Source organism: Beta vulgaris, chromosome 5 (genome assembly GCF_026745355.1).
Source record: "Beta vulgaris subsp. vulgaris cultivar EL10 chromosome 5, EL10.2, whole genome shotgun sequence".
Classification (NCBI taxonomy): Eukaryota; Viridiplantae; Streptophyta; class Magnoliopsida; order Caryophyllales; family Amaranthaceae; genus Beta; species Beta vulgaris.
The window spans coordinates 14,426,461-14,452,069 of NC_079206.1; the positions used below are offsets into that span (position 1 = coordinate 14,426,461).

A 25,609-nucleotide genomic window follows, 5' to 3' on the forward strand; every position below is an offset into this window, starting at 1 on the left:
AATCTTATTCTAGGTGCTTATTCTGCTGCCACTAGCAAGCATTGCTCACCGTCTTGTGAAGAGGCTTTTACAATTGACGCCTTCCGCACATAAGGTTTCAGATTATACTTTTTATTACTCATATAACTTTTTACAAAATTTACTGAGTCCATGGCACAGTATTATTGGCACTATATTTGTCCACTGATATATATTCACGCACATATTCATGCTCCTCCAGCATGCCAAGGAAAAAAGATGCACATCCTATCTTGCATTATTCCCAGTTTATCCAATTGTTAGACCATCTGTAGAGAATAAAAAAAAGTTGGGATCGATTTGTCATATTGATGAATTCAGGTAGATGTATGGTTAAGTAGGGGAACGTTTTCACTCAGTATACATATTTTGAGACAAAATCTAAGTCTTTCTATTTATTTGTGTGGACTGATTGATTTTCATTTATTTTTAGGTCAATGTGGAATATATGGATCGGTTTGACAAGGAGTTTGGAATTGACTTCGAAGAAGATGAGGATGATGTTGATGCCAAGGACTTGAAGCTCAAGAGGCCTTCAAAACCTTCCGACCATCAGGCACTTTTTGGTGCTGGTTATAATGATCATTTTATGGTTGGGATAAAGTTTACAAGGTATTATTATCATGTTTACTTGTCTTGGATCTATTAAAGCATCTGCAAGTTTCATTTTCTGAATTTCAGCTGCAAAAATTACAAAAGCACATGCAGTGTTCAGACTTCAGAGTAATCACAAATCTCTGAAACAGTGCTTGGAAGTTGTAAAAGATTTAACTTTGACTCGTGCACATATCTGATCTAAGTACTCTTTTGATAACTTATATTGGGTATGTGCAAAAGTCAAAAGCTAGAGTCTTTGTACACTATTGTATAGTGGACTGCAGTGCCCACTCAATAAATATAAGGTGGCATTTTTTTTTATTGCAGCCAAAATTTTCTCCCTCTTATTGCAAGAGAGTTGAAAGTCTTGTCTCCGTGACATGCTGTTGTTCCTGGATTAATGTCTCAAGTGTTTGATTTATTGTGCAAAAGTGTGGATGTTGGTTGATGAAACTTGCAATAGGTAGCATCTTTGACAAAGAAAGCCTTGGTTCTGTCATGCCTGGAATATGCACATGTTCACTTCAAAAAATGATGAAACAAAGTCTGAAAGCCCATAGATGTCATGGATCCTATGTGCCCTTGTTGGAAACGTCCCAGTTTTCAAAAGCAGATTTTTGACTTAATTGTTAGATAATACTCTGATTTTCTTTCCACATTCTTTGAGAAGAACAAAAGGAGATGGGTTGGAGTAGTATACATATTATGCAAGTATATCCATACTTAGTAAGAGTGTAGGACATTATACTCCCTCCATTCTCTAAATATCTTTCTGTTTACTGTAGCAATAGTATCTAAGAGAGGAGTGAGAGTGTGAAAGTGAGTTCTTTTTGTTTATCTAAATAGGAAAGAGAATGTGGTTGTGAGAGAGTGTAAAATGATATGGGTCCAACAAGTGGGGTATAGTAGTGTGAGAAGGGAACAAAACCAATTAGGGACTAAAGTGAAAGTAGGATGATTATTTGGGAATGGACTTAAATGGAAAGTATGACTATCTATAGAGAACATAGTGAGTATATATTTATATATATAATTGCTACTACATGAATGTGTAAAGTGGCTTCTAGTGGCTTGGATTTTTTTTAAAATTCACGATTTCTGCCACTACCGAACTTGAGGAACAAAGTGCTGCAACTAAAACCATAGAGACTCTCTGTAATCCAATTCAGAATCTAAGGATTAATTGAAATGAAAAAAAGAAGACAAACTCCCTCCGTTTTATATCTGTTCTACTTTGTCTTTTGCCTATATATAACCCACTTTGACCTTATCTTTTTGCTAATATGTAAAATGTAAGATGTTGGTGGGTTGATCTGAATGTATATTTTCATATGGTCACCTTTTCATAATTGTTACTATTTGATAAATAAAGATATTAACGGTCAACGTTTTGCATGGGCAAGCGCAAAAGTCAAAGTGGAATTATTATATAAATATAGAGGGAGTACATTCCAAGAAAGGTGGAACAATTATATAAAAATAGAGGGAGTACATTCCAAGAAAGGAGAATGAAAGTGCTGCCCTAGAAGCATGAGTGTGCTCTGTAAACCAACTCAAGAGCTAAAAATAATTGAATTAAAACAAGTAAACGTGCTCTATGAAAGGAGGTTAAAGTTATCACCTAAATTATCAAATTCTTTTGGCATGTGCTGTGGAAGCATAAAGACATAATCTATTTCTCTCATCTGCCGTTGTGGGCTTGCAATGTTTTGGGCTTTGAAGGGAATTTAATGGATGAAGAAATGAGAGCTAAAAGAAGTTTAGGAGATGGAGCTCAACAAGACAACAACAAGACTATCTTTGAAATATGAAGTAGGACAGAAAATGAATATGGATCTTTTTAGTATAATAAAAAAGTTTGTGATCTCCGTTTTAAGAACTTCAAACAGGGTGTTCTACAAGTTTTGATTTTTTTTTTCTTTTGCATGTGTGTCACGTTTGATTCAGTTTTGTAATTTGTAATTTTGCTTTTGCTTTGCCAGGAAGAGTGTAAGGTTGTATAATGACTTCTATTCATCAGATATGATCGTGGCATCACCTCTTGGCTTGATTACTGTAAGCATATTTGTCTTAGTTTCACTACTGTACTAGTCCTATTTGTGCTTCTGAAAGTAGTGGGCTGAATCAAAGTGGCCAGTAACTTGTTTGTGCTTCTTATTTGTTGAATATTGGAGATAGTTATTGGCGTTTGATATAAAGGTCCAACGGAGACACTCCTGATGTTATTACAGGGTATTTTGGCTACTATTCGCTTAGTATAACTAATATAACAGCGGTGTGCCTTTTTATTCTCCCATAGTCCCATGTCCGGACACACCTATGCTGTCTGTCTATCACTTTATGCAGGACCATCACTATCCCCTAGTTAAGCAGCAGTAGCTTTTTATGGAGACTTTGGCGTAAAGTTGTTGATGATGATGCATATTGTGCTACCATACTTACATGGTGTAGTGGTTGGATGTTAGCGGCTAGCTGATTGACAGAAGTAGCTTTATCATTAGTGATTAATATGCAAACTAACATAAAGAACAAGTGAACTACCAAACAATGGAATAAGAATGTTTCAGAGTGTGCTTAAGATAAATTTTAAAATACTACCTCGAGCCACCTAAAAGTTAGTTTATTTTCACTGACACTATTGACATGTGCAGTGTTTTCACCGTGTCACACCCCAACTCTTCTTTGGAAGTTAGTGCTAAACAAGCTTTACTTCTATTGTGAGTACTAGCAATACCTTTTTGTATTGGAACCCCCAGTAAAGTATCTTATTATGATCATCACCATTAGTTCTTTTCTTTTACTTCTAGTTAGTAATGTCTTTCTAATATGTTATATTACTTATTCCTTTTTACTTTATCTTCTCCATATTTGCTTTCTATGTGAGTCCTTTAAACCTCTTTAGAGTTTTTTGATTTCCTCTATGATGCTGTTAACAATATCTGAAGGTTGTCAAAGTTAATTATTTGATTGTACGACTTGAAGGGTCTCATCCTTTTAACTATTCTTATCGTTGGTCGACATTTAACGGTTACCTTGTGTTTTATATTTACTCTTTTGTACTTTAAGATACTGTATGTCTTGTTAATGATGTAATGAATCAAAGACTAAAATCTTTTTTTCTCAGAAAATTGGGGAAGCCGAGGCAAACAAGGAAAAAGATGTTGACTATCTCTCCTCAATAGAGGTGATTTTTCATAATTATTCTCTGTACACTGACTCTACCTCTTAAATTTTTTTATCCTGTCGACACGAGGAGTACTATTGTTTTTTCTGCTTCCACCTGCAGATTCTAGTTGTAGATCACGCAGACATAATCTCTATGCAGGTATGTCCCTCTGTTAGGCAGTGTTGGGTGATTTTGTTAGCTATAACCACGTTCCGGACATTAGTATTATTTGTTCTCTCTCTTTACACTCATTAATATACGCAGAACTGGTCCTTCGCGAATACAGTTATCGAACATCTTAATCTCTTGCCTCATAAGCAACATGGAGGTGACATCATGCGTATCAGACAATGGTGACCTCTCAATCATTGACTTGTTCATTTCTCAATTTTTTTTTTGTCATAGAGCTTAATGAGTGGGAATATTGTATGAAGTTATTGCTTCAGTATGATTTATGCAGTATATACATGTTGTGCAAGTATTTGATTATGCAATTGGGTTTGCCTTGCTTGTTTAGGTATTTGGATGCACGGGCACAGTTTTACCGACAAACAATTATATTAAGCTCTTATATTAATCCAGGTAATGTTTTCTTTAGCTATCCAAGTCTACTCTAGAAGCTACTTGCATCAGACTTATTATCTTAATATTTAGAATTATTGTGTTTAACACTAGTAAGATTAGTGAACTCATCCTTTTTTAGATTCTATGCATTACTTGTAAGAGGGTAGGGAAGGGATAAAGCTGGAATTGAAGGTTTTGAAGCTTTATTTGATTGATTTGAAGATGTTTCATTCTTGTTGATGAATGTTGTACAATTAAAGATTATAATCTGAAGTTTTATGCCTTTTGTTTATCAGGATTTATCTTGTCATTCATTGCTGGATTTGTCTTTACATCTTATGAAATTTGAATTGGAACCTTGTCTATGGAAGCGCTTTCTTTCATTTAGATAATTTTAGTGGAGACTGTGAATTTCAAACATGAGCGAATTTTCTATGTCAAGATATAATGAGCTTTCATCTTTGACATGAGATATAAGTGTATTTGCTTATCGAGGAGGTAAAATTTTATAAAGGGGGTGATGTAAGTTATGTGGGGCTAAAGAAGGTGTGTAAAAGTTGGAAATAAGATTTTTAAGTGAGTTGGAGGGAAAGGATGTTGAGGTGTCTAACATTAGATGACTAGAGTGTAGTTGCTTCATGGTGAAAGGCTTGGATTGTGGTGTGAGCTGTAGTTATGGCATAAGGTGTCATGGTGAGAGGTTTTCTTAGAAATGAGATAAGTAAAGATCTTATGTTGGTATAGATAAATAGAGATATCTAACATGATGTTTTAGTTCCCTCGCTGTTTGAAATGTTAAGACTTTGAAGTCATTAAGGTATTCTATAGGAACAGGATCTTGGCTTTTAGCACAAATGTGAGTACAAAAATTAAGCCAATTATATGTTGTTTCAGATGAGCAAACTACAAGGGGGTTGGGGGTGGGGGGGTTGAAGTGCTTTTGGAACATGGTAATTACTTCTGGCATAGACTAAGACGAACAGGTAATTCAAACAATGCAAGAAAGCTTCTGGGAGGAAAACCTTCTTAGGGCCAACAAGGGAGTATAATCCTCGACCACGAGGGATCAATTCCAAGCCACAACTCCAAGTAAAAGTCTCCTCAAACCTTTACCCAATGATTATGGAATTGATGAACTTATGAACTGACTAGATTGTGGAACTTAGGACATCACCTTGAGCTCTAATATCAGTTCAGTCAGATGGTTTGATGTAAATGAGACTTTCAATATTTGTAGACTTCCTTTAAGAGTAAACTGTTCCACTAACAAAGACTACGACCAGTTATGCCTTCTAAAATCTAGCAAGAAACTCCATATTCCATTGCAACTTCCACTCTTGACAGTCAACATATAAACATGCAAATTTATTTCCTAGGATTCCATGTTTGATTTCCTATTCTAAAAGACCTTTTAGATTACATGGAATATAATTAGAATAAACTTCCTAATCTGATACATGTACAAAAGATAACTGTTTATCAATTGAAAAATTTATCTCCTAAAATATAGTTACATAATAGTTAATGACTCTAGGATGGTAATTGACGCCTAGTTCCTCATGCACACCAGGTTCCATGTTCCTTCTGTTCCGACTTCCATCAAATTCATGTTCCAGGTCCCTTAGAAGAAATAAAATGACACATGACTTTCATTGATTCAGCTGAATTTTCATGTTGAGTCCGTACTCATGAACTTTCATCTTTATTCTTGGTTTTCCAACTTAGGAACAGCAAGAATGCTTCGGTCAACTCAGGAACGATAGTGATACTTCTTCTGATGTTGCTTAAAGTTCCAGCTCTCAAACTATTTATGATCTTTAGTTCCAACTTTAAAACTTCTGAAGATATTCCATTCAAGAACTTGTTTCTTATCCTTGACTTGTTCCAGATGTTTACAATTGTCCCCAGAACGTTCAAGGACTAACTTGCATTCACCTTATTTAAACAAAGATGATTACTTCTTAGAGTTTGCTTTGTCATTAATAATCCAAGTAGGGGTAACATTTTACTCCTTTGCCTATCTTAACGTATATCTGGAAGAAGAAAAGCAGTCATGGCCTACCTCAAAAATATCCTCTACGTCTTTTAATTACAAGATCTTTGTAAACAACTATATTAACAAGTTCTAGCATTTGTAGTTATCAACATATGAGTCTAAGGTTATACATGAATATCTATAGTAATGGTAATAAGAATGGATTACTGTAACTAACGTGGTAACAAATATTCGATTATGGATGGCCTTTAGGTAACAGAACAATAAGTTTTACAGGTATACATTGCTCCTTTTTCGCAGTCATTAGGAACCCACATCATCCAGTAGAGCTTCTATAAAGGAGGCCACCATATAAGAAGCTGTGGATTGAGTCTTCAGGGAATAAGTAAAAATAATCCTATATAATATGGCCTTTAGGTAACAGAACAATAAGTTTTACAAGTACATATTGCTTCTTTTTCTCAGTCATTAGGAATCCACCTCATCCACTAGAGCTTCTATAAAGGAAGCTACCATATAAGAAGCTGTGGATTGATTCTTCAGGGATCATTACCACACCAAGTTACAAGAATTATTTCCCTTAGGTGCATGGAACTAGTGATCCTCTGAGCTGTTCTTTTTTCCCATATACTGATGTTTTTCTTGTCAAAAAAATGCACACATGATAGTCTTTGTGCATGTGATGTCTGATCATTTATCAAATCATGTGATGGTAATCTTAATTTTCACGCTATTTTGCAGACATAAATGCTTTGTTCAATCGCCATTGTCTCAACTTTCAAGGGAAGGTAGGGTCTTATTCCTCATAATTTAGCTTAATATCTCAAGTAACATGGATGTCATGCTCTGTTGCATAAAGCTTCCTTGTAATCAGAATGAAATGAGTGACTGTTTTTTAAGCGCACCTGATTTGATGTGACGCTTCCTCCTTCTGCAGCTGAGATTGTCTTGTGAACACAAAGGTGTGTTACCCAAAGTTATACTGGAAGTGAGACAGGTGTGTTTCTCTAACATAGAAGCTTCGGGATCTCGTCTTTCTGCTATTGTGAAGTGGTTTGAGATTTTTCTGTGAATTTTAAAGAACTTGAGATGTTTCTTAATTTCTTGTGAGGCATTCTTCTGTCGTAGATTCTTAAGTTGTGGTCTGTTTTGTTTGGTGGCACCAATGCTAGGAGTTTTCAGATTTCAGAGTGATTTGGTGATTTTTTATTATTTAACAAGCTATAGATACTAAAGCAATATTGCCTGTCATTTCCACATGCGGCTTTTACAACTTTCCACATTTCTTTGTAATGTTATTTCAAATCAGGTTGTCTTTGGCTGTGGGATCCTTGGACTTTGAAGGTCTTTTACAACCCTGTCACAACTTGAATTCCAGCATTTTTCGCTTACTGTGGAAACGCGAAGAGAGATGAGGAGATTTGAGTTCAGAACTAGAAAAAAAAAAAATTCAAATTTCATGTAAATTGAAACTCACCCAGGCGTTAAGTTATAAATTCGACCAGGATCCCTCATTTAATTGCATAAAATTGCCTCAATTTGAATCTTAACCAAAAAGTCCCAATTAGGTGAAACCCTAATTCCTCCGGTAGCCGTCGCCGCTGAAGGTTTCGCAGCAGGCTTTGATCTACTCTCTTCTCTTGTGTTCTTCCTCTTCAATCTGGTGTCTGCCCTTATCTTTATCACTTTTCTCTTCTTCTTTTTCTTGTGGTCCTCACTGAGCAGTTCACTTTCACATGAAAAGGTTGGAAGTAAAAAGCCTCATTTATGTTATTTTTTTGAGGTTCTTTTTGCTTTTCTGTTTGTAAGCTTCTTTGTCTATATTGAAGACTGACTGTATTGTGGGGTGGTGAGGCCCTCTGCTGGGTGATGACCAAAGTTACTTTTCCTCTGACCATATTTTTTGAAATAATAATTTACATTTTTTGTGGAAAATATAATTTACAATTAATATTTCTTTTATGCATCTTTAATGTTATAAATATATGTTGTTTTGAGTATGAATATGTTAATAATTGATTTTAAAGGTTTTTTGGCACCAAAGGTGCGTCTTGCCTACGGGATGCGCGTGCTGTCGCCTTGCACGTTCCTGCGCTTTGTGCCTCGGTGCACATCGCTCCTTTTTAAAGTCAGTGTTCAAGGAAGACGAGTATACTTCAATCTGTTAGATACGTCAGTGTCTTTTGTATTTTGTTTGAAATGATATCATTGGGCTTAGCAGACATCATTCTTGGCAAATTGCCTCATTTATATAGTTAGTTGGTCATTATAAAGCCTCCTTGACCTGGAGGTGGCTCAAGAGTTTAAGATAGACTAGTAAATGAAATATATTTTTGGTGACACCTACATGAATTTATAATCATAACTTGTATTACTCGTGTATGCATCAATGGCTTGCCTTTTTCCGCAGTAGGGGTGCTAGATGGTTTGCACATGACTGGTATTCTAGTATATACATCAGCCTACTTGCTTACATATCTATTAGGTGCCTTGACAATTTTCATGCTTATCTTGTAGGTTTATGAGCGCTTTGATTCTGATTCCATAGCTGAAGATGACAGTGCTCGTTTGGATTACTTTATCAAAAAGGTTTGAATATTTCATATTCTGTAATCTTCATGATCTGCTATGCATATTTCTGAGGCATGCTTATCTGAAAAAAAACACAGTGATTTATAAGTAGGAAATCAGGGTGTAAGGGATAGGTTATTTCTCCATTAAGGGGGAGTTTGGCTCACACATTTTTGGAATCAGGTATGAGTTTGGAATCAAACCAAACTCATACTTAATGTTCGGTTCAAATTTTTCTGGGACCTACCTTAAGTTCCAAAATATGGGGTTCTCATTGAATTCATACCTTGGAATCATTTTTTTTTTTTATATTCATGAGTAAAGGTGATAACAACACCCCCCAACCAAGCGCTACCACCTCTTTTACACTCCCTTGACCATTTAAACTACTATTCTAAGACTAACACAAAAATGTGACAGTAATCCCCAACCAAATATGTTAATTTTTTTTTTCCCTATATTCATGAGTAACAGGCGACAACACCCACCACCCACCACCCAGCCAAGCACCACCAGTCCATCACCTTACACTCCCTTGAGTCTTGACCATTTATACTACTATCCTAAGACCAACACAAAAATGTGACAGTGATCCCCAGCCAAACATGTTAAATTGCAAGTAAAATTCGACTTAAAAACAGTTAAAATTTACTCTGTTTTCTCCTTCACCTTAGCTTATGAGCTATCACTCGTTTGTAGGAACAACTTGTATGTTTCACAGGATGAGAGTTTTAACTTTTGGATGCACCAGATTTATGTCAATTGTGATGGAGTGAGAAGTGCACCACTAATGATATGAACTGCAAATAGCTACTGGAGAGGGTGAGAGAACAAATTTTATGATGCGCTGTGTATTTGTAAATTTTGATATTGAATGGAGAGTGTATCACTAATGATATGAAGATAATTGATTTAGTTTAGGGTGTAAGACTAGAGGTGTAGGCATGGATAAAGGTGGTCCAGAATTATGGAGAGTGTATCACTAATGTCATTTTCTGTTTCCAAGATACCCAGCCTTTAATAAGTGGGGAGCCACATGCTCACATATAAGGAAATCAACTGGACTCTCCAGTCATGAAAAGAATTGTAGAGGAGCTGGGTTCACTCAATTCGTTTGGATAATGGTGGACCAAAGAAGAGACACATGATGTTAAGAACTTTTTGTTTCCTTGTCAGGGTGGTGGTTGTTTGTCTGATTTAAATGTGTATTTGGAATATGTTTGGAATTTGAAAACAATGCGACTAAGATTTTAATCTGTCCTCTCGTTTTGTGTGCTCTTTTTGGTGTATAAACATGCACAGTAACTTCTATGAATTGCTCTTTTTCATATCAGTCAGAAAGACCTCGTATATTGTTATCAAATTAAGGTTTCTGTTATAATTGCCTTTAGGCCATTAGAGATTTTAAATTTTCATAATGAAATCCTAGCTCTGGAATCTGTTATGTTCTGCTAGAAGTGTTCTATTGAGCAGTATAGCTTTCATTGAAATTTGATGTATGAGGGCGTCTAGCATTGGAAAAGAACTTCGAGGAGGATGGGTAAAATTTTCAGGCATCAATTTTCTTTGTGCTTTTGTCAAAGAAGCTCGCAGTCTCTTTAATGCGCATATTTTATAATACGAGCTTGATCTTCTTCTTGCAGGTATTTCCGAAGATAAAGGATTCTATCCAGGTATAATGATCTGCTTTGGACTAGATCTGGTAAATTGTCTGTAAACATCTGTACATGTAATTGCACCAATTGACGATGATGAAATTACCTACATCCTTTCGTTAAAATTGTTTTGCAGGGTGGAATCATGCTATTTATAAGTTCCTATTTCGAATTTGTCCGCATCCGGAATTTCTTGAAATCCCAAAATGCATCTTTCTGTCTGCTAGGCGAGTAAGTTTTCTCTGTCATACTTCTGCCTTCAGATGTCGATTCTGATATGGATTTGGGTAGACCAATTGTAGAATATAAGGGATAGATCCCAAGTCTAGCATGAATTGACAATTTCTTATCAATCTCAATGAACAAGATGAACATATATCACAACAAATTTTGTTTCAACAAAACTGTAAGACAGCACAAAGCTCATCAATTTTCATAATCTCTACTCAAAAAAAAAAAAAAAAATGCAATGACCCTTTTATATAAGGTTATTTGGAAAACATAAATCGTAAAAGAAACAAATTCCTAATCAAGTGTTGTGAGCTAAAAGCTTAACAATATTAAATTCAGAAAGTATTGAATGACACGTAACCGTGTTCTATTCTGAAAATTAATGCTCCACTGATTCTACTGGCACATGAGCTATTATATAGATTAAATGGCATAAGCTAACCGTTTATAGTTTTAGGTTGTAAACTTATCTAAACCCAAATATCATAAAGCTCAACCAAATAATTAAGTTGTGAATTCTTCGTTTCTTCCGTATTATTTTTCCCTTTTTGAATTTTGATTCGTCCTTGAATCAATTGTTCCTTGGTCGAACTTGGACTAACAACGAAGTTCTGAACCAGGGGTACTTTTTGGAGTACAATAAATTAATAACAGTCAAAGGTGTATTGTGAACCCTTTTTGTTACTCTTTGTTTTCCGTGTAGGCACTAGTATCACATGGAACTAGATCAAATATATTAGAATCTTTTGCTTCAATTGGAAAAACAACTTAGACTATTTTAATCATGTCATTATTTTTTCTGGTCCCCATGGTCGTAAAATTCCAGCTGTGAAGGAATAATTTTCACCTGCATACAAATCTGCAAAAGAATCCAATTTCAGAGTTTGACCATTTTTAGCAATTTTGGTGTAACTCAAGACTTTTTGCTCAAGTAATCATCAGCCCAAATAACAAATCAAAAAGCAATGAAACAAGAAATTTGTGCAACCAAGATCAATTAACATTTTAACTCTGTAGAACTACCCAAATCCAGATGTTATAAAGCTCAAGTGCTCAACCAAATGGTCCATTTTTGGAATTTTCTTTTGTGCCCATATCAGAGTCTTTCTAATTGAAGACATGATCTATATATGCGTTGATAGTTTTATAAACAATATCTCGTGTGGTGGTTAGGTATACAAAGCCAGCAGATATTTCTCGTGCGAGAAATTGGTTCATCAAGGGACAGCGAAAGATCATGCTCTACACTGAGAGATCCCATTTTTACCATCGTTACAAGGTAACTTCCATTTGTTGAGGGAATTAATTAGTGCAATACCAGATCTGCAGAAGGCAATATTAGAAAGATACCTGCCACCTGCTCAACTTGGTGCCAGAAAACATGATAAGGAGAGGGACAAAGGATCTTAGCAGTTTTACGCATATTCTTTTCTATTTGATGTCAAGCAAGGTTTCTTTTAGAACAGTATGCTTGATCTTTTTATATACTCATTTCTGTTTTGAACCTGTCATGTAGATCCGCGGGATCCAGAATCTAATTATTTATTCTCTTCCAGAGAGGAAGGAATTTTACCCTGAGGTCAGTATATCTTCAATAGATTTGAGGTTTCTTTCTTTTGTTTTTGTTCGGGTTATATTTTTTTGATATATCGTTCTTTGTCTGTCTTACGGAATCACCTTTCCCCAGCCAAAACAAGACAAAAGAAACCTCCCTCATATTGTTTATCTGATATGTCTTTCAGGTTCTGAATATGCTTGAAGGATCTCAGAACATGACCTGTACAGTACTCTTCTCGTGCTTTGACCAGCTACGGGTAAACATCTTGCGCCTCCTTGTAGTCAAAATTATGGGCATTCTGATATTACTTGTGTGCTTCATTCAACTTTTTATGCTTCGTAGATATGATGGTAGGTATGGTGATGGAAATGCTTACACCTGTTGTATGAACGTGTTCAGCCATTTGCATATTGTTAAATCATACTCCCTCTGTTCCACATTATCTGTTTACTTGACTAACATTTCAAGTATTACTGTTAATTTCAAAATGCCAAAACATTATACTAGTGAGCTCTAAGTATCGATTGGAAAACTACACAACTTAAGTAAATGAACTTTTTGAACTTTTTAGTTTTTCGCCGATGTGATGGACAGAGAAACCACACACAAAAAACGGAGTCCTAAAATTATATAATGTACTGAGAGGAAAGTGTTTGAGTTTCTTGTGAAACACAAAGTATTATTTGTGTCGTAATATTTAAATTTAAAAGACTTCTATTAAGAACAAAAGAGTGAAACTTGTAAGGTGTCGTTTGGTTCAAGATATGGAATGGAAACAAATAAAAGAAGGGAATGGTAATAAAAATGGTTATAGTTATTGGGTGTTTGGTTCAAGTCATGAAATGAAAATGGAATGGTAACCATGACCACCAATTAATGGATTTTGTTACTTGAGGGGAGGGGGAGGTAACAAATTGGGCGAGTCCATTACCACCAACTACCAAGTAATGGAATGGATTGGTGATGGGTTGAACCAAACATGAAGAAAGGGAATCGGTAATTGATTCCATTTCTTGAAGCCTAAAAATAGTGAGCCAAGCGAGCTCTAAATGTGTTCATAATTTTCAAAGATATATGTAAAAATTATAAAATAAAAGGGTGTAGAATTTTCAGAAACATATAGTGTATGTAAGGCTGTGAGCTTGAATTTATGAGCGAAATATTTTCTCGAGGCATAGCATATAGATACCGATTTTTCTATTGTGATGGCTTCGTGACAAATCCTTTAGTTTCCCGTTGGAATTTTTCTAAATGTTGTTGATCATGGAGATAATATAACTCTATATGGACAACTAGAAGGAAGAGAGAAGTATCGAAAGTGAGAAGCATCAAAAGTAAAGAGTAAAGTTCAAAATGTATGAGAGACAGATAGAAAATCCAAAAACTGAGAGAGAAGTTCAAAACAAGTGAGATAGTGTTCTCATTGGATTTGTCTAGGTTTGCTTTCACATTGCCTTCTAAAACTACAATTAGTAACGAAGGCAGTATATGTACACACACATACATGTGTGTGTGTGCCTGTGTGGTGCTGCTCAACACTTAACTTATGATTATGTACCCCCTCTGTGTCAAAAAAGTAGTTATGCTTATCAATGTAAAACTTTGAACATCGATATTCAAATTATGTATGTATTTTTTTTTAAGGAAAAGAAAAAACTAGGGAGGATCCAGAGAGGGGCTACCCTAAAGCATCCTTTCGGATGATCAAAGAAAAAGCAGTATCCGGAGATTCAAACCAATACGTAAGGTTCGAAGAAGAATGCCCGGATGGCCCATCCAATCCGCTCCCATGTTACCTTCCCTAAACCCATGATTGATACGCACGTCATCGAACCCCTTTAGATCTTCCCCTGCATCCAAAAGAAGCGAGTGAATAGCACAAGGAATTATCCAAATCCTTTTAGTAGCCTGGATAACACTCAGATTATCCCCTTCAATTACCAAATTTGTAATACCAAGAGCAAAAGCACTTTTAATGCCTTCCCTTAGCCCCCAAGCTTCAGCAACTAAAATAGAAAAGTGAGGACTTAGAGAATTAGCACCACACAATATCCCCCACTAACCCCCCCCCCCCCCCCCCCCCCTCCACCGACACCACGTTCAACAACATAGAATTTGAAAGCCCGAATTTCAAAACCCCATGAAATTTGTCAACACCACCATTCATTTCTACCTAGAAGTTCACCCCACGATTTATCTGGCTTCAATTTTGGGTGGATTCGGACGCGATTGGATGGTTGTGGTGGTTGGCGGTGAAGTGGTTGGTTGTGGTGGTGGAAATTGGGTTGGCAATTTTGGTGAGGTTGTTGATGTTAAATTAGGGTGGAAATTATTAACTTTAATTGATTTGTGGTTAAACTATAATAATAATTTGGGATGTTCTAATTAGATTGTTATGTGATTAAGTAATGACATTTTTGTAATTCTGGCAAAAAAAATACCTAAAATGGAAAGTTCTCAATTGTTGCGTTTTTTTGTGTCACGTCCAAAATGGAAATTATTGCCTTTTTTGTGACGGAGGAAGTATTATCTTTAACATTGGCATTTTTCCTCATCATATAGCACAAATGATGATCAAAATGGTGAACATGAATAATGCCAACGTACAAAGTATGACTATTCTGTGAAATGGAGGGAGTGTATACTACTATCTCAACCCCTTTTGTTCTTCATGTAAGAAATGCAGGAAGAAATTATGGTGAGTAGGACTCATTAGGTGGGAGATTTGAAGTAATTAATTATTTTAAAAATGGGCAGGTGGAATTAGTAAGGGTAAGACCCAATATCTTGTTGATGAATTTGAAATTGTAGCTGTTCTATTTTTTTTTCACTCTGCTGCATATTGATAAAATGATGTTATGTGATTTCTTCTTAGCTTGAGAGAGTTGTTGGAAGTGCTGCAGCAAAGAGGATGGCATCATCAGAAAAGAGCCTTTTTATCTTCAAATGAGAGGTTGTAGCTACTTGTTCTATAGCTGTTGTGTACTGGATGTAGAGAATATATACTTTAGGTGCACTAGATTTTATTTATTTATCGGAGAGTGATACCCTTGTAATCACAGAAGATGTTCTGAATTGCATTTAGAATACAGACAGCAGGCATGTAAAAGAAATTTTGAGTACAAATCATTTTTGTCCATTCATTCCCCCATGTTTAAAGAGTGTGGGATGGAACAGTGGAATTTTGTGCGTAGGAGAATCAAGTTCACTCCGTTCCTTGTACAAGAGCAACTAGAATATTTTGAAACAAGAAATCTACCCAAGTTCATGACCATATTTTAGTAATATGCAAACTCTAGAGTAAGGGTGTTAATGAACCTAGATGGCTCTCAGACTATTTGAGCTTGGCTCGAAATTTTCTTGAGCCGCACATAGCAAAGTTCGATTTGAAAAGTTCGTGAGCAAGTTCGAAATATATTTTAGTTATATTATTTTTCATATTATAGAAATTAAATAAAAATTTATATTTAAATGTTGCATAATATTTGTGAAAAAACTCAAATTAAGTAGTATAAACCTATTTATAGAATATATGTAATATAGTTTTTTTTAAACTCAAGTTCAGTTTTAAGCTAAATGGAACTAGAAAATTTTAATTCGAAAAAGCATGAAACTCGGCTCGAGTTCGAGTAAAATTATAATGAGTCGAGCAACCTTAAACTTGGTCTCGGTTTCGCTCGTTAACACTCCCCACTCTAGAGCGTTATCGACAAAGACACAAGTACCATCCCAATTCGCATTACCAACAAGTATTACAACAATGTAATTTTTATGAAACTCGGTTATGATTTCATCTTGCTCATTCTTTTTTTTTCTATTGCAACAATGTAATTTTTATACTGTTCACCTATAATTTTTCATTGTCCATTGTTATTTTTACGTGTGGAAAAATATTGTCATATGAGGTTTGTTAGATTCGTCTTGATATATATTTTCAGAATATTATTTTTTATAATTTTTACTAAAAATTAATTAAAATATTAATAAATAAATTTAGGTATTGGCAAGTGTGTAAACTCAATTGTTGCACTAAAAAAAAAAGATGAAATACTAGTCAGTTGCGGATGTGTGGGGAAATAGAGGGGTTAAGGCTTGAATCTTTAACCTCTTGTTTGAAACATTTATATTCAACATTTGTAATATATTGGAAAACCCTATGATGCACTATGCCACAATTTCTTGTAGTAGATGCAAAAAGGAGCAGAAAAGAGGAGCAACAGTCCTATAATAGTTCTCTCATGACAATATTAAAGAATGTTTTAATAGATCAAAAAGGTCATCCAAGCGCAGTAAAGGGTATTTTATTTCTTAATTTTAACTTGATTAAACTCTTAATAATCTCCTTAGAAAAAAACTCTCAATAATCAACACATAATATCTCCATGTTTGTTTTAATTAAGGAGTACGGATGCCCTTTATGACTTTGTCTTATGTATCTTTTATAAAACAATTCTTCTATGGTTTGTCTTGTAAGAGACCGCCTACTTTTAAATTAAAATTTGGCAATGGTAAGCCTAATATTCAAAAGAGAATTAGTCTAATAGTGACTAAGTTAATTTCTTTCAGTCACTAGTTTAATTCATTTGATGACTAGATCTACTTTTATATTAAAATTAGAATGCCTCTTTTAATAGCTCCTGAAGGATCAATTAACTTTCTAAACTACTTTTAAACAACAAACTAGTTATAGGCCCGGGCTATGTACGGGGTAAGAAAAAATTTCATTTATTAATATAATATTCTATGATAATAACACTAAATACAAGTTAGCCTAGTGGTTAAGACTTTAGTATATGTACTTGAGGTCTTGGGATCAAACTCTATACTACGCAATTTCTAAATTTTTTAATTGTCATGGATTACATGAACTAAAACTCCACAGGAAGAGCGCCACGTAGCAAAATTTCTTGTTTATGCACGCCTTTTAATATATTTGTATAGATATTCATTTATTTATAGATAAATTATTTTTAAAAAGTATAAAAACCCTCTTTTACAAAACTTGTAAAGAAAAGATATAAAGTAATAAGAATTATTGGAGGCGATTAAAAAAATTTAATAAGATTGACATGCAGCCCTATTACTTTGGTAAAATGTAATAGAATATGTAAGAATATCTTTTGATTAATATTTTTTTCTTGTAAGTCTCTATTTTTTTTTATGAATTCTTTTAAATTTGTTTGAACTGTTTTTTCACGTCGTCTAAGATTTACCTGAATTTTTCTTCACTTTTTTGATAATAAGTAAAAAGAACTTGAACATAACAATGCTAAAGGTTTTTGGGTAGATATTATATAATGTTACAATATCAATTTATTGTACAATTAAGAAAATTAAATTTGTATTTAGCAGTTAAATGTTAGCGTTCCTTTAAAGTTAAACTCTAAGATATGTAAATGTATTAGATAAGGCGATTGTACCATTCCATTTAAGAAAAGTGTAACATGTAAAAAAAACGAAGGAAGTAGATCAAGAGTTAGAACGAGGTGAACTTGGAGTTACTTGTGAACCGACAAAAGTATGGAGGATTACTCACTTGCAAGTCGATTTCAAATTCCTATGAACTTTCTGATCATAACAATGGAATCGAAATTCTAAACTTTACAACTCCTTATATTTTTCAAAAACTAGATATGGAATTTAATTCCAACATGTCAATCTCCAATTTTGGGTTCAAGAAATTCAAGTTCTCAATAATGGAATGTAATGTGGATGATTTAGATGTCACATATATTAGCTATGGATTTATTAAGGAAATATAGAGTTCAGATTTGGTAGATACTATCAGAAAATTATACTTCCTCCGGGTTTTTTTACATGTTACACTTTCCTTAAATGGAATGGTGCAAAATATATGTTACACTTTTTTTCTTTCCCAAATTCGTAAGTTTTAACCTATTAAATTACCAACTTACCCTTACTTATAACAATTAATCAAAATTAAACATACTTTATTTAACCTAATTTAGTAATTAAAAAATTAACCACCCACCCTAGCAGCCCAGCCCCCCTCCCCACCATCGCAGCATCCTCCATCTCCCACCACCATACCCACTCAACCCGCCGAAAACACCATCCCATCCGCCGGAAACTCCACCCTGTCGATATTCCCCTCTCCTTCCACCGCCACATCCCCTCCCCTTCCACCGCCGCATCCCCTCCTCGTCAATTTGTCCGTTGATTTTCCTCTTCCAACGACGACGATGGCTTGCGTGAGGAGAGAGAAAGTTGGGATTTAGGAAGGGTGATGCGCGACAAAGATAATGGACGACAACGATGAAGGTTGAGGACGATGATGACAAGGGTTGAGGAGGCGAGGTCGGATCTGGAATTCGAATGGGAGTAGAGCGGCTGCTGCGGTGGAAGGGGAGGGGTGGGGGAGGGGCTGTGATTGTGGAGTGGAGGGGAGAAGGAGAGAGTGGGGGTTGGGCTGGGGTGGAGGGGAGGGGAGGGGAAGGGGTGGGGCAGGGGTGGGGTTGTTTGGGTGGGTGGGTGGGGGAGGGGTGGTCCTCACTCCATTAATTCCCCATTCTTGATTTTACCTAAATCCCCAATTAAATTTTTACCTAAGTAATCGAACTTTTCAAAAGTATAACATGTAAAAAAAAATGGAGGAAGTAGTAAAAAGACATAAAATAATTGATTAATTATTAAAACCATAGTAATCAAACCTTAGTGAAATCTATCATATGGCTATGCAAAATTACCTAAAACAAGAGATTCAAAGCATATTTATGTCAAATTTAATATTAACAATTAGAAGAGAGTCAACTAAAGACAATTTACATATTAATTAAATTTCGCAATGTATTTTATGATGATATTTCAGGTATTCTTATGAATAAAGTAGAGATAATTATGAGTCGGGTCGAGTTCGAACCCAGTCATGCCTTAAAAAAATGTCCATTGATTGGGCCGGGTCAAAATTTTGTGCCAAAATCCTCTTATTTCGGGCCAAGTTAACCTAATAATTCATTTTTAGCTTGCTCAAAAATGACCCGTGGCGGGCCCGACAGAGGCAAAAAATCCTTCTCAAACCCGTCCAAAGTTCAGATCAAGTTGATTTCAACGCTAGAATAAAGAAGTGTGTTTTAATTTTTGAAACTTTTCTAAGCCTCGGCATTTTATGATTGCATGGCTTTGTTAAAATGAAAGTGTTTTTTTTGGCAATAACATAAAAACGAATTTTTTCCTTGGATAATGCAAAAGTGAGTTTTAATTCCCAAAATATGCCCAAAAAATAAAAATTCCCTGCGTACCTTCCACGTAGGACGGCACGCGATAATTTTTTTTTTCCAACTTAAGTAAAATCGCTACTTGAAGTAGCGGTTTACAAGTGCCAAGAAAATTTATTTTTTTCAACTTAAGTAAAACCGCTACTTTAAGTAGTGGTTTACAAAAAAAAAAAAAAAAAAAAAAAATTGTTGTTGTTGTTGTTGTTGTGTAAACCGCTAATTCAAGTAGCGGTTCATTAAGCAAGTCAAACTGATATGTGCTTGCAACATTTTGCGCAGGTAAACCACTACACAGGGTAGCGGTTTATATTTATAAACCGCTACTTGAGATAGCGTTTTATGTGTATAAACCGCTACTCACAGTAGCGGTTTATTTTAAAATAAACCGCTACTCTGAGTTGCGGTTTTCGTGGGATAAAACAAAAAAAAAAAACAGTTTCTCGCGTGCCGTCCTACGTGGACGGTACGCTGGGAATTTTTATTTTTTTGGACATATTTTGGGAATTAAAACCCACTTTTGCATTATTCAAGGAAAAAATTCACATAAAAACAAATGAAAGAGTTGAAAGTGGAAATTAATTTAATCACAATTAAGCTAATTTTCTTTTTAATATTGAGCTTATCATTACCTACTTTTAATTTAAAAGTAGATGGTCTTTTACAAGACAAATCCTTCATCCTTTTACCCTTACAATTTCTTGTAGGTACCTAACTTGATCCGTTTGTGCACATGCATGTGCTCTTTTTTTTACTCATTTGCTAAATCACGCCCTAAAATTTCCTGGTAACGCCCTGTATTTGTATAAAATACTGTATTTTTGTATTTTTTTTTTTTCATTTTCTCCTCTTTCCTCACTTCCTCTTCTTCTTCCACACCACCATCACCTTCATGCCCCCTCCACCACCACCAACACTACCACCTCTCATAATGTTTTTTTTTTTAAAAAAAAATGCACACTTGAAAGTGATACAACAACAGGTAGAAGAAAAATAAAAGAAGACATCAAATAACGCAAAAAATCACGTATCTCATATGTTTTGTCGGTGAAAAAAACCCATGAAATGAAACCAATGAAGTGTTGAATTTACCAGCAACAAGGGAAGAATAAATAAATGTGTTCGAAGAGAGGAACATTATCATTAATCATACCTTGCCATTATCGCCAACTCTATCCAAGAACCCATCGGGTAGAGAATGCGGGCTGAGCCCGGATTCCTTCAAAGGCGGCTTCATCACCCACAAGAACACCATCTTCTCCTCTGTTTTATTCCTTTTCTGATTTTTTTTTTTTTTAAAAATAGGTAGGCGTCCACCATGGACGGCCCACCACCGGTGGAGGCGCCCATGGCAGGCGCTCCACCACATGGTGAGGCGCCTGCCATGGGCGCCTCCACCGGTGGTGGGGCGTCCATGGTGGACGCCTCCTTTTTTTTTTGAATTTTAAAAAAAAAAAATTAAGGGAGGCGTCCACCATGGACGCCCCCTTAATTTTTTTTTTTAAAAATTCACTGTAAATTGAAAAATAAAACAGAGGGGGTGATGGTGGTGGATGCGGTGGTGGTATGTTAGGGTAGGTGTTCCGGCGGTGGTGGTGCAGTCTTGTTCTCGCGGCGGTGGTGAGGCGGTGGTTGTTTGGTGGCACCGGTGTCTAGTGGTGAGTGGAAGAAGATGGGAGAGAAAGTGGAGGAAGAAGGGTAAAAAATCTTTAAAAATTAGGAAGTGAGTCAAGGAGAGGAGAGAGAAAAAATACAAGTATACAAATACGGTATAAAAATACCGTATTTAGGGCGTTACTAGGAAATTTTAGGGCGGTGTTTAGCAAAGCCCTTTTTTAATATCGGCGTTGTTCTTTGTATCGTATGTTGTAAGTAGTGTAAAATTTATTATGTTGTTGAGCTTAATTTGTGAGGGACTCCTCCTTTCTCATTTCTTGTTTGTGAATGTGATAACTGAATTTGTCGATAGATGGACACTATCTTCGGCATTTTAGATGGGGATTTGGTAGCTTGTTTATGTGTCTCTTTATTGGGCGTCAAGATAATATTATTGAGGAACTGTTCTTGTATTCTACTACCTCCGTTTCACAAAACATGCACCATTTCTATAAAGCATACAAACCAAGGTTAACGAGAGAGAGTTGTGATTGCATTTCAAAACCATGTGATTATGTTGTAAAGGAGGGGTGTATCGTGGAATATCCAAAAGAGAAAATGGTCCATGTATTGTGAAACATCCAAAGGAGGAAAATGGTGCGTATATTGTAAAACGGAGGTAGTATTTTTTTTGTCTAAAAGGCGGTGGGGTTTATTTTGAGATGAGGCAGTTTTTTTTGTTGGCGGTTTGCAGTCTCTTTTTAGTTGTCATGGTAGTTGTCATTGTGGTAATCGTCTCTATGAAAATTGTGTTTGAGGATAGGGAAGGCAGTGGAAAATGTTGTTTTCGAAGTAACGAGTGACAATAAGGGTATTTTTTGCCTTTTCAGTACAATTTCCTATTTCCTGGGCTTGATGGTGATGGTGGTGGTGGTGGTGGGGGTGGGGTTGGGCACTTGGAGTCAGGATATATGTTCAACAGACACCATGAATGGGCTGCTATACTTCTCCTTTTTCGTTTGGTTTTAATATGCTATAGGCTATAGGTTTGGGTAGATGCAGCTGAAGGGGGAGCCAAGGAGGTGGCCAGTGATGAAGCAGTATGGTAAATCCTGATATCTATTGTGAACTTGTTCCTTAGGCAAATAGAAACAGAGTTGTCATGCAGGGATTTGAGTTTTTTTTTTTCTTCCGGTTCCTTTCATGTCTTTGGAGGCTAGTGCGCACCTAGTGGTGGGGGGTTGTGTGGGTGTTGATTGTATAGGTGAGGCTGTAAGAAGGAAGACAAATGACTACTTGCCAAAAGGTTATGTTACGAATATTAAGATAGAACTGCAATGGATACAACAGTAGGTTTTTAGTTATTTGGTACCATGAGCATGATGAAGTTTTTTGGAACCTAAATAAAATGCACTCTTCTCTTTCTATATTTTATTTGCCTCTCAAAGTCATGAAACGTCTTATCAGGTTTCTCAAGTTTGGTGTTTTGCATTTTGTAGAGCTATCTCTTCTACAACAGGGAACAAGGAATTTGGCTGGACTTTTCGGCACTGGTTTTCTTGGATGTGTCTATTGACGGAGATCCTTATGAAAGAATGGTTTTTGAGGTACTATCTTGCCTGTTATGTAAAGGAATATTGACGGACTGGTCTTGATGACGTCTCTTATATCTCTCCACCTTTTTGCCTTGTGATTCCTTTGAGAAGCATTTCCGCCATATGTTTCTCCAAAATCTATTATTTCATTTTTCCCGGTTCAGATTTTAGAGATATTAATTATACGGTTTTTTCACCAGGTACCCCTGTGGTTTTAAAAAATTCATGGGGTACCCCTAGTTTTAAAAAAATGCACCAGGTACCCCTAAGGTTTTAATAAAATTCACGAAATGCCCTTAATGACTAACGATGTTAAGTTTCCGTTAGTCATTAACCCTAATTAACCCTTTAATCCTAATTAATCATCTAACCCTAACCTCCTAATACCTCACCCTTACCTTAACCATCCAACCACCCCTCCCCCACCCAAGCAGCCCCCACCCTTCCCCCACCACCCCTGTCGAGTTCCATCTCCCCACCCCACCACCCCCGTCGAGTTCCTCTCCCCATCCCCCACCCCCACCACCCCCGTCGGATTCCCAATGGTGACCCACCACCGCCTCTGCTTGCCCCACTCCCGCCGCCAAATTGAAGCCCCCAAATCATCGTCGTCGAACTGGAAAACACCACCTCCTTCTTCTTCATTTCTTTTTCTCTCTCCTTCTTCTTCATCGATTTTCTTTTTATTTCAAAAACTTATTTCGAAAATGGTTTTCGAAATTGATTTCAAAATTGGTTTTAGAAAATAGTTTCGAAAATGTTTTCGAAAATCGTTTTCGAAAATAGTTTCGAAAATGGTTTTTCTTTTCGAAAATGATTTCCAAAATCCTTTTCGAAAATGATTTCGAAAATGATTTTGAAATTGTTTTTTGAAATTGATTTTCGAAATCAGTTTTAGAGAGGGGTGGGGGTGGTGGTGGGTGGGCGTGAGGGTGTTGCTGCTAGGGGAGCAGTGATGCTGCCGGGGGTGGGGTGGGGTGGGGGTGGTTGCTGCTAGGGTAGCAGGGATGCTACCAGGTGGGGTGGGGTGGTGGGTGGTGGGTGGTGGTGGTTTTAGGGTTAGGTTAGGGTTTAGTTAGTTAATTAGGATTTAATTAGGGTTTATTTAGGGTTTAAATTAGGGTTAGAGATGTTAATTAACCCTAATGATTAACGGAAACTTGACACCGTTAGTCATTAAGGGCATTTCATGCATTTTACTTAAATAATAAGGGTACCTGGTGTATTTTTTTAAAACTAGGGGTACCCCATGAATTTCGAAAAACCATAGGGGTACCTGGTGAAAAAACCCTTAATTATATAATTCTTGGTTTGGACAGCTCTTTTCCGATGTAGTTCCAAAGACTGCAGAAAATTTCCGGACATTATGTACAGGTAAACACTATTGATGAGCATGATGATTCTGTAATGAACTACCGTAACTTGGACTGATTAGGGACAAGATTAACAGGTAAAATCAGAATTAGATTGATAATTTACTGGAAAACTGGTGATAAAAGGATACATACAAGCTTTCGAGAGGCTTGCTTTCTCCCAAAAGAACTATTAAAAGTTCACTCAAAAACACTCATCAAAATTCAGCATGATTTTTTTCTTTCTCCTCTCCCCTATATATAGAGTATTTCCCTTAATAACCTACCTAGCTTATTACTCAAGCTACTAATCAAGATAATATCTAAATTACCCCTCCCTAATATCAGTTCATTACATGCCGGCCACCCAAACTTCCACCTTGTCCTCAAGGTGGATAGAAATTTGCACTTGACTCTCGGCATTGGCAACAGTATTTGTAACCATCTTTAGAACATTGTTTGCGTTGTTGTTTGAGCTTTTCTGTGTCGAGTGTTGATTTTATCAACTTAAGTGACTTGTCCATGGTCAAAACTTCCAGCAACTTAGAAAGAAAAAGTGTCTGACTATGGGTGAAGTGGGTAAAAATTGAATAGGATAGGAGAGTATGGGAATTGCATGGAACCAAAAGGAATATCAGTCGAAAGGCTTTGATAAAATTAGTAAAAGTTTTGGTGGGTAAAATCGTGAGTTGAAGGGTTGAGAGATGGAAATTGAAAATTTGAGTGGAGGGATTTCCTATAATGTGGGTTGACGAATTGGGCCTAGATTTAAAAAACATAAACAAGGGCCCCAATTCAGTATAGGGTGGGTGGACTGAGTGGGTCAGGTTCACTTTATGGAATAAGCTAAATAGGTGGATATATTTACCCAATTCTGCTAGGCACGTGTCCAGGTTGCCCTCAAATTTAAAAAGCCCAAATGCTTGTTTCACATGACCCAGCTCCATTAGGTTGCTCGTCATACTAGGGTTCTGTTTTCTTTTCTTATATGCACGTGACTCTTCTGCCCTCTTCCTTCCTTTGTTAATTTCCTTCCTTTTCTTTTTACCATTCTACCCTTAGTAGCTTCTTCTAGAATGAGCTTCCTTTTCCAGCCAAGGGGGAACTCACTAAAACTTCTCCAATACTCCACAGCTTCTGAAGGTTTCTTAGCTTTTCCATCATCCTTACTTCCGGCGAGACCACCGTGTCCACTACCAACACCACCTCTGATCAACAATTCTGGGCCACCACTGAAGCCGCAAGCTTCCGATCCACCCTTCGCAAAACCCTCTCCCGCCTTCTTTAAGCCACCACAATTGGTGGTCCCAACACCAAGCCTACAATTTCCAGCAAAATTACCCGGACCACCGCCTGATCCACTTTCTGCCGCACCACCACGCTCAAATTTCTCTCCATGTGGTTCACCTGCAAACTTATCAGATGCACCACTAATCCTACCACCGGTGAAGCAGCTTGGTGTCAATCCGTTTTTGCAC

At 36.3% G+C, this 25,609-nt stretch overlaps 1 protein-coding gene across 1 annotated transcript in view; it reads left to right on the plus strand.

Annotated features, from left to right (window-relative positions):
- Positions 1-15,499, plus strand: part of LOC104908289 (protein NUCLEOLAR FACTOR 1) — a 30,397-nt gene extending 14,898 nt beyond the window's left edge. The window contains 16 exon segments of the mRNA XM_048637912.2: positions 14-94; positions 452-630; positions 2,598-2,670; positions 3,740-3,799; positions 3,902-3,940; positions 4,046-4,134; positions 4,299-4,363; positions 7,083-7,129; positions 7,279-7,338; positions 8,859-8,930; positions 10,556-10,585; positions 10,704-10,798; positions 11,972-12,077; positions 12,315-12,377; positions 12,541-12,612; positions 15,232-15,499. Coding sequence (XP_048493869.2) covers positions 14-94; positions 452-630; positions 2,598-2,670; positions 3,740-3,799; positions 3,902-3,940; positions 4,046-4,134; positions 4,299-4,363; positions 7,083-7,129; positions 7,279-7,338; positions 8,859-8,930; positions 10,556-10,585; positions 10,704-10,798; positions 11,972-12,077; positions 12,315-12,377; positions 12,541-12,612; positions 15,232-15,306 — 1,206 coding nt within the window. The 3' untranslated portion in view covers positions 15,307-15,499.
- Positions 15,500-25,609: the final 10,110 nt, after the last annotated feature.